The sequence below is a fragment of the Hippoglossus stenolepis genome, chromosome 23 (assembly GCF_022539355.2).
Source record: "Hippoglossus stenolepis isolate QCI-W04-F060 chromosome 23, HSTE1.2, whole genome shotgun sequence".
NCBI classification, from domain to species: Eukaryota; Metazoa; Chordata; class Actinopteri; order Pleuronectiformes; family Pleuronectidae; genus Hippoglossus; species Hippoglossus stenolepis.
The window spans coordinates 6347512-6356958 of NC_061505.1; the positions used below are offsets into that span (position 1 = coordinate 6347512).

Below are 9447 nucleotides of genomic sequence, written 5' to 3' on the forward strand. Positions count from 1 at the left end.
AATGTTAAACCGTAATGCATAAATTCATCATGGTGTAATCCTGTGAAAACTAAAAAAGATGCTATTTATTATTACTATAATGAAAATATATTAGATAGAATTCTTTAATAAAAACACAGTCTACTTCTTTGTAAAAAAATACCGATGCCCAATTACCCACAATGCAACTCGGTGGACTTAAATGTGTAAAATCAGATCAGACCAGATCATCACTTTTATTCAACGGAATAATCATTTCTAACACAATATATACAAATTCATTCAGGTACAAAAACTATTTGCAGCTAATGTAATGTGCAGGATAACGTCTCAGTGAAAATACAAAGTGAATACAAAAAAACATTTGAGTCATTGTGCATTTTGCTTTTAAACTTCATTTTCCTGCTTTAATCTCCACTGGAGTAAATGTCCACACAGTTTCCACATCGAGGACGTGTGTGAGCACATGTCAGTTTGTCACCGTACAGCAGGACGTCGCTGAAAAAGTCAAACGTCCACTTATGTACAAAAGTCAAAGCGGCTTCAGACGCGCCGATCTGTGATGACTTGAGGTCGCTCTGCCGTGCCGGGCCTGTCCTCCCGGGACGATCGGATCAGGTAGCGGCTGGCCAGCTGCAGGTTCCACTGGTACCTGGAGAGGATCCTCAGACAGTCGTCTCTGGAGCAGAGGCTCAGCGAGTACAGCTGCTCGAACTGGGGGGGACAAGAGGACATCAATGTTTTTCTCTAGTTGTGAACTCCAGAAAACGTCCACACCCAATTCAGCAGATATTTACCAAAGTTAATGCCTGAAAATGGCTTATATGTCTCATGTAAATTACTTTTTTTGTCTTTTTGTTGAAAGGTGCTGTACATGTGTATTATCAGTTGGTTCAAACAGCAGAAACAGGTAGTTATTGTGTTTTCTTCATGGTTCCGACCTTGAGTTGTTGCTCAGCTCGCACCGGGTTCCAGTCACAGCGCTGTAGTGCAGCATGAACCTCTTCAGTGGTCACTCCGTGTACAGACTCCATGACCTGACCAGAGCACAGCATTTTATTTTATACCTTTTTTAATCAAAAAAATATTCACTATATTTGAATCCTGTGGAAAAAAGTCATCTATATGAAATCCCATCTCATACCTGTCCGATGAGACTTTCCCTCGTGTGCTGCACATGTGGCGACTTCTCACGTTCTCTAGGTCGCTCTCTCTCTCTCTCCCTGACGTCCACTTCATCCAGCTGCGGGGTCGAGCGAGCCATGTGGGACATCTTAGCCAGGTTGGAGCCCGGCTGAGGCGGAGGCTGAGGTGCTGGCTGTGACGGTGGCTGTGGCGGAGGGGGCAGGATCAACTGCACGGGCCAGGAGGCGCCTGGGGGTGGGTTGATCATGGGCCGCCTCTGGGACTTGTTGGGGCGTTTCAGGTTGGGGGGCGGCGGTCGAGGCGGGGGGGCGATACTGGCCTCGCTGAAGCGACGGGTGTCCTGCTGCATCATTATGCTGTGAGCTGCCAGCATGGGGGGCATGAGTCTGCCATGCTGGTCCACTCTGATCACCCCGACTGTGTTAGCCCGAGGCCGCTGTCCGCTGAGGACCGACTCCAGGCTCTGAGACAACCCTGAAGACACAGAGAGTCGTTGTAATGCAAGAAATACACGATTACAGTATTAATGCTGGGAGAATAATCCTGGTTTAGCCTAAAAAGGCCACTAGGGGGCAGACTGGTCAAATGTGACTGAGTGAGTAGTTTAAAAACAAACCTTGGGAAAACAAGTGATTTATGGGAGATAAAGGGGTCTGCAAATTAAGAAAATAATTGTACGACTAAATAAAAAATTATTAATTAAACAATAAGCAAGTAAGTAGTAGGTCATGGTCAATGGACTGTGTTTATATAGATATTTATAAAGACCCTTCAAAGCTCTTTACAGTACAAGTTGCTTTCACTCATTCACGCACACATTCAGTATCTTGCCCAAGGACACTTCAGAACGTAGACTGGAGGTGCTGGGATCGAACCACCAACTTACTAGTTAGTAGACGACCCATCATTGTCCATTCTACTTGGTTAAAAGGCAAAGAAATCCCACTATATTGCTGCTTTCAGACCAGGTGCAAGACAATATTATAATATCAGAAGATGCATGGTTCTATCCTGCAGCTGCTCGCATTTTAGGTCCCTACCTGCCATTTTCTGCAGATTGGATCCGTCCTTCTCTCTGGCAGGGTTTGGCCTATAGCTGCCGCTGCTGTTGCACAGGTCACAAAAGTGAACATGTTAGTTTGACAGCTTCGACTCACAGAATGCACAGAGTGACAGCAGGTGAAAGGTCAGCCCTGCAGTCTGGTTATCTTTCTGCAATAAAACTCAGGGACTCGGGCAGTGGAGGTGGGAGTTTACATTATTTTGTAAATGATATAGGCAGAAGAAAAAAAGGGGAAATTTGTTGGTGTATTTTGTGCAAAGGATCCCAAACCGAGCCCAATGCTTTTCCCCATTTTAGACACGTGTAAAATATCAAGTAGATAGATGAGCCCAGGTAAATCAAAGAGGAGGATGAGGGGTGTGACTGACTCGTCTGGGCTCTCCTGTGCTCTCCAGCCGCGTTCAGGGATGATTTCTCCGTGCCCGATGTGCTGCAGACTTCCCTTCAGAGGCGCCGAGATGTGGACCGAACTGGAACCTGGAACAGGATGGCTGGATGATGCTGCGGGAGCGGCAACAGTGAGACCAGGAGGGAGCAGCGGTGCGGCGAGGCTCGCAGGAAACCAGCCGACTATGAGCGTCCTCTGATTCTGGCCTCTCCACTCGCTCAGCTCCAGACTGCAGAGACAAGGTGACCTTAGTTTAACTTAGTTTAACTTCTGCTGAACAGAAGCACAACGACTATTAAAAGTCCTAGTTAAAAGAAGCTACTCGTCATTCCAGATCTGTTAGGTTGAACTAAACACTGTCAAATACCAAGGACTCCATGAGATCACGTTTGGAATGCGGATTTAATTAAACCCTTTTCTCATCCAAACAAAAGCCCATTGTTTCGGAGAAAGTTTTGCTTTTTCATTTCGCCTCCTGTCTCTCACTCACCCATGATCTATGACTGTCACAAGGTCGTTAGCCACCAGGGGGAGTTTTCTGGGTTCAGAGAAGTCCCGAGTCACTTGCACCTCCATTGGTTTCGCCTGTGGAAATGCGGAAAAACAATAAAACTAATTTTAAAATCTCTTTGTTCCATCACCAGACACAATTGAGGCTTTCTGCATATGTACACACCTCGGTCACCATGGTGGTGAGCTGTGCGAAAGTGGGTCTGTCAGTGGCGTTGCAGGCCCAGCACTTCCTCACGACGGCGTACAGCTCCTGAGGACAGTCCGGCGGTTTCTCCAGACGCTCGCCTTCCCGCTCCACGCGCCACAAAATCTACATCCAAGGGAGCAAATGTCAGGAACACTGAAACGCTGAGTCACAGACAAACAGTGTCAGGGTGGGGACACACATTCCACACACGCAGACAAACACGCAGACTGGCACGGTGACAAAAAATGGAAAAAGTGAATGTTCAGGTGGAGCCGACAAGCTGGTACCTGTCGCCCTGACAGCCCGAACCACGGCTCCTCGCAGTACGTGAACATCTCCCACAGGGTGACGCCAAACATCCACACGTCTGAGGCGTGGGAGAAGGAGCCGACGCGAAGACTCTCCGGAGCACACCTGGAAAAGACAAAGCATTTAGACAAGACCAGGAGGAAAGTGGGAATTGTAAGTCCCATAGTTTCCACGTGCCCTCACCACGCGAATGGGATGCGCCTGTGAGCCGACATGACGTAGTGATCGGCCTCTTCGCTCAGACCTCTCATCAGGCCAAAGTCTCCGATCTTCACCATCTCCCTGGACGCCAGCAGCACGTTTCTGGCAGCCAGGTCCCTGTGGATGAACCTCCTGGTCTCCAGGTAATCCATCCCCGCCACGATCTGGGCAGCAAAGAGCCAGAGGCGGACGAGCGGGTACTCGTACTGACGTGAGCGCAGGGTGTCGTACAGTGAACCCAGAGGGGCCAGCTCAGTTACCTGGAGGATGGAGATATGGGTCAGTGTGTATTCCAGCTCCTAGTTCTACTCACTTCTTGATTGTTTGATTCAAAACATCCCATCGTACCATCTTGAGCGGCTGTGTGAGCACCACGCCGTACAGTCGTATGATGTTGGGGTGATCCAGCGACTGCATGGTGGTGACTTCCTGGAGGAAGTCGGTCAGTGTGTCCGTCTGCCGGGACAAACTGCTCCTCAGGGATTTCACTGCGACGGGAAGCTGAGAAGAGTCGAGAGGTTCAGTCCCAACACAGTGGGTTTTAAATCACATTATGTCAAGTACAGTAGATAAATGTATTTGATTTATAACTAAATGTGTATCCATTTAGATATCGTTCCTCACCACTCTCCCGGTGGGTGCGTGCCACTCTCCCCTCTTCACCACCCCGAAGGACCCAGAGCCCAGCTTCTCGCCCAGGATCAGCTCAGTGTCCTGTATCAGAGAGGGGAGAGCGCGGCCGCCGCCCTCCTGGCCCTGGGCCTGCTCGCCTCCATCCTGACTTCGCCCGCTAAACACCTGTGTGCATGGATAAATGAATTTAAAAAAAACTAACATGACAAGCGTGATCACATTTAGCTCACACACACAATACACATGAAATCTATGCTGATGTAATGAGATATTTCCGACCTTGGGTATCCAGGGCCGTGATCGGGAGCTCATCTTGTGGCGTTTCAGAGCATCCCATAATCTTCGTTGTGCTGGAAGAAAAAGATTCACGTTATTAGTCGTTATTTTGCAGATAAACAAGAAAGACAGAGGCAACACGGAAAAGACGTCATCACAGCTTAAAAATCTGTTTAACTTTGGCAGCTGATTGTGGTAAAATCAAATAAACACTTGTAGCTGTTAACTCTATCAAGGGATGAAGGCAGAGAGAAAAATCAAGTAAAGACACTGTGATGATAAAATGATCAATACTGTAAATCCAAAGGCGGATTAGAGGTTTAAACAGGAGACAATGCATTGGTGCTAAAACTAATTAAATCTCTTCTTTGTCTTGTGATTAACATCCATCATTGTGACAAAGGGGAAATCCTCTGTGTTGTGTATTGACTCTCAGCCAACGTGCACGATCAGAGGAGACGGATCAGGCTCACCTGGTTTGCTGATTCCTATCTGCTCCAGATCAGACTCCTTGACGTAGGAGAAGTGCTCGACGCAGGTGATGTTGAGGCCGTCTCTGACGCGCAGGTAGAACTTCTCCAACTGGACCTCGGCCAGGAGGTGGAGTAGCCACTGAGTGTCCTGGTCCATCAGCACGACCGGGCCGACCTGCCTCTAGGGGTCAAAGGTCCAAGGTTTACAAGAAGCAAGGTTTTCTGTAAAGCTTTCCAGTCCAAGGATCTAAAACACACCTCAAACATGCAATTCTAACTTTACCATGGTTGTTTCTGCATCTTCCTCATTTCATTTAAGAGCCTGTTAAACTGTAACTTGCTCATGGTCCTTTCCCTCATATGGTTACCATGAAAACCAAACAGAAATGTTCAGCTTTTAGTTGTGAGCATGTGTTATTTTTTATTCTTTCTGTTATTGCGCCATGTGAACAATGACAATGATAGAATATACAAGTTACACAAACCAAAAGAGAAACAACTGTTAATCTTTAAGCTCTTTTATAAACAAGAGCAAATTGAGTAATTTGCATATGTTCACACGACTAAACAGAACGTGAGCTACTCGGATGGGAAACAGAAAAACGACTCCAGTGTGACTCAGTTTCACCTTTAGAGGTGACGATCCTGCAGGGAATCTTTCAGCGACTTGGGGGCACCAGTCGGACCGGATTCTGTTCACACAGCATTTATGTAACAGCAGGAGACACAAGACGGCAGAATAAACTGTAAAGAGGCCGGTTGGAGGATCCTTTTCACCTTTACGTCTCCTACTGACACATTAAAGCGAGCGCCCTGCAACAAGTGCAACAACAAGGATGATTAAGCCACTAAATGAAAAACTACAACACAGCAATTCCCCCTGAAGTCACTGAAGGCTTGTTCGGCCATAAAACACCTGCTTATCAGCGCACCGAGCCCAGCAGCTATGAGTCAGGGAAGCTCTTCAACATTCCCATGTCAGCTGGGTAAGAAAAAGGTTGACGTCCACACTAAACGTCTCGCAGGGCTACATTGTCTTCTGCAAAACCAGGCATGTGCAGGAGGGTACCGGCCCGGGCTTGCATCGACTTCCATGGGCAACTCCCCGATCATTAATTATCACATGAAGTGCAACTGAACGTGAGGCGAGCTCCCTGCAGGTTGCTCAAAGGGAAAAAAGAGAAACGGACCCTCGCTGGTAAACAAACAGAGCTCTGTGATCATTCCCTCTGTGTGCACACGGATGAATTTTTAACCCGCTCGGCTACTGAAACATCCTCTCAGCGTGATGGCATGTGGGACCAAGTGGCCCGCTATTTAGTTTAAAGTATAAAGTGACTGAACAGCAGCAGGACGTTACATCTGTGAGTTCAAACTACAGCCAGCAGCGTTCGTTCACCCAGGAGGACAGAGGCGTTCGTTTACTCGGGTGATGCCTGTTTCCTTTGTGCTGAGAACAAATCAAGATCAATCCACAGTGCGACACTTCATTTGCACAGAAATGCACAACACTCGATCACACTTGAGACACACGTGCCTGCTATCAAAGGGGTGACGGGTGTGCCTCTCAACACAACAGACCATTTGAGTGTGTGTAGAGTGAAGAGAAGACGTTTTCAGATGTTTTATTTGTGTGACAGCAGCAGTCTTGTAATATAAAAATGATCCTTACGTTCAAATCTATATGTGGAAAAATGCACGTACAACAAAAAGCAGTATTGTAACGTTGTGGCTGGTGAAAGTGAAGTCAGAAAGGTGTTGGTGCTGTTTCAGTCTCCTGAATCATATCTTTTAAGCGGTTACTCTTTAAACTGTTGCTGTTCTCGGGGGGGACCCCTCTCAGCTTGGGGGCCCCACGCAATTGCCGACCCTGTTGCAAAGCCCCTGCGTGAACCTGTTAGAAACTGGTTTATTTATTTAATCCGGCACATTGCACCACAACTAATAAACTGATTTTAAACTCTGCTCTGAAAAAAACGAAATTAAGAGACCGCTGCAAAATAATGTATACAAAACCAGAGATGTGCGTAATAACTGTATTAGTAGAGTAGAAGGTTAACATTTGACTTTAAAATATAGTTTGTAAAAAGAAAGTAGGCCGGTATAAAATAAAAATAACCAACTCAAGTAACCTACAATTATAATTAAGTGGCCTTCAGGACTTGACAGTGATTATGAATCTAGTTAATTACAATCTACTATTATGTAAACATGGCAATTGGGAAATCTACCATTAATAAAGCTTTTTTAAACTATTCTGCAATATGGTTTTAGGGAATGTGTAACATTATTAATATCATGCAATTTCATTTAAAAACAACATAATGACATTTGGCTCAATATTTTTACTACCTTTCTCCTCATTTAAATTTAAAAAAGCCGGATTGTTCCTCAAAGCTTCTCCAACCTTCGATATTTGTCTCCACACACTCACTTCCACACACTGGACACTCACCGTTAATCAGAATCAGTGGGTCCTGGTTCTATCCACACACACACACACCCAGAGACCAGTGATCCATGTTGAAGGCGACGCACGGTTTCATGACAAATCACGACTCTCCCGTCAGTCCTGCAGCGTCCTATTAACAAATGTCCATCTCGTGAATCCGCGTGGTTTCTAAACGTGAAGGTTTCCAGGTGTATATGTGATTCTTTTCTATGTTTTATGTCCCCGGAAGAAACGAGAAGTGAGTTTGTGTTCTTTACCTGTGTGTCCTCCGCTGCTGACTCCGCCCCTCTCCCCGGTTACTGGGCTGACCACACCCCTTCCTCCCTGACGTGTCTCACCTGAGATTTCACAACACAACACAACACAACACAACACATCACAACATGTACTGCACAACACAGCACAGCACAACACAACGCACAACATGACATTACCTGTCCAGGTATATTGTTATTATCTCATGTCATAAATCACCAGCACAGCAGCCATGTTGGCTCCAGTGATCTACAGCTATATGATCCAGGTCTAACTGGGTGAGGTGAGGTTATAGTTGGGGTGTAAAAACGTTTGACATCATAAAAAAGACAGTAAACTCAGTTGAAATATGTTGTACTCTATTATTATTTATTATTACTCATTTTATTGCTTTTATTCTATTTTAAAATACACCAATACATGCCATAACTCCAAGCTTTGCAATTAATTGGGGAAGTTTAGGACTTTGTAATTCATTTATTATTCACTGCTTATGAACATGTACAACTACTCACTTGATGGATTGTAATAATTTGTACAAATTTAAGTTTTCAATCAACATCTCATTAAAAAGTATATATAGGTTAATAAATGGTGATTCAATAATAGGTCTGCGGTTGTTAAATGATTCTGGTTCAGGTAACCTGCTGCAGTTTAGGAGAAGTTTCCACCCATCCTTAATAGGCTTAAGAGATAAAAACACACTGTGATGAGGCTGGAGGATGGTTTTTGCACAACCTGGCAACCCCAAAACTGATTCTGTTAGAATTGATACTTGGCACATTGATAGAAGCATAAATATTAGAAAGACCTATCAGCTCAACAACGTCTAAAAGGTTGAATTAACAACTCTTAAAAATACTATAAACAAACACTAAAGAAAAGAATTTGGACTGTGAACCTCTGACTGGGTGTGCCTGATAAACTTGTCACTGTTGTTTTAAAGCTGTAATAAGTTGATTGTCCTCTGACTTCACAGCGTAATTTACTGGAACTTGTTATTAAGTGCTACCATGATGATGATTTATTAGTCAGCGCTAAAGGGAAATGATTACTATAAATAACATGATGAATTCTCTCCATTGACCAGGTCTGGCCTGCGTTCGACCTCAGACGAAACCGGCACTGATCTGTGACTCAAGTCAAGAAACTCAGATGGTTTTCGTCTTCTGACTTTCACTCCTTCATTCCTCCTCGCTGCAGAACGAGTCTGACAGGATTTCTGTTTTCTCCCCCCTCTCTCCCTCCAGACATTTGAATGTGAAATAAACCTGCAGGCAGCAGAGTGGAGGACCTGCCTGCACTTTGCACTTCCTGGTACAGTATCTGCACCGCGCATGCTCGCTCCTCCCAGCCCGCCTGAATTGCTCAACGTGCACACAATGGATTTCTGCCGCTCAAAGGGAGGCTGCAAACAGGAGCGGCCCCGGGGATCCGCTTACGCTTCTTTTCATGCACTTTGAACGAAGAGGCCAAGAGGCACACAGCAGGTGTTTTACTTTGGGAGTTCAATTCCTTCTCATAGCTTCTAATAGGGTGTCAAACATTTTTTCCCCTTCATATACCATTTTG

At 45.5% G+C, this 9447-nt stretch overlaps 1 protein-coding gene across 4 annotated transcripts; it reads right to left on the reverse strand.

The window, feature by feature from the left end:
* Window positions 1-177: 177 nt before the first annotated feature.
* tnk1 (tyrosine kinase, non-receptor, 1) lies at window positions 178-7934 on the reverse strand. 4 transcript variants are annotated; one of them, XM_035148396.2, is made up of 15 exons: window positions 7878-7915; window positions 7624-7750; window positions 5169-5349; window positions 4699-4769; window positions 4411-4584; window positions 4135-4287; window positions 3769-4046; window positions 3564-3690; window positions 3253-3399; window positions 3067-3161; window positions 2557-2805; window positions 2166-2230; window positions 1124-1599; window positions 921-1016; window positions 178-693 (listed from the first exon to the last, which is right to left on the reverse strand). In XM_035148396.2, the coding sequence occupies exons 3-15, from the start codon at window positions 5323-5325 to the stop codon at window positions 523-525; spliced, it is 2259 nt and encodes a 752-aa protein (XP_035004287.2). In that variant the 5' UTR covers window positions 5326-5349; window positions 7624-7750; window positions 7878-7915; the 3' UTR covers window positions 178-522. The 4 variants fall into 4 exon arrangements, with proteins under 4 accessions (XP_035004287.2, XP_035004288.2, XP_035004290.2 ...); XM_035148397.2 differs by lacking the exon at window positions 7878-7915 and adding an exon at window positions 5797-5981 and having other exon boundaries at window positions 7624-7871; XM_035148399.2 differs by lacking the exon at window positions 7624-7750 and having other exon boundaries at window positions 7878-7934.
* Between the last annotated feature and the right edge of the window lie 1513 nt (window positions 7935-9447).

Coding starts and splice junctions, on each gene's coding strand:
- tnk1 (XM_035148399.2), bottom strand. CDS start 5,325: ATGGACCAGGACACTCAGTGGCTACTCCACCTCCTGGCCGAGGTCCAG. Junction 4,047..4,134: donor TCACACAGCCGCTCAAGATG/GTACGATGGGAT, acceptor TCCATCCTCCAG/GTAACTGAGCTGGCCCCTCT. Junction 1,600..2,165: donor CAATCTGCAGAAAATGGCAG/GTAGGGACCTAA, acceptor CTGTGTCTTCAG/GGTTGTCTCAGAGCCTGGAG.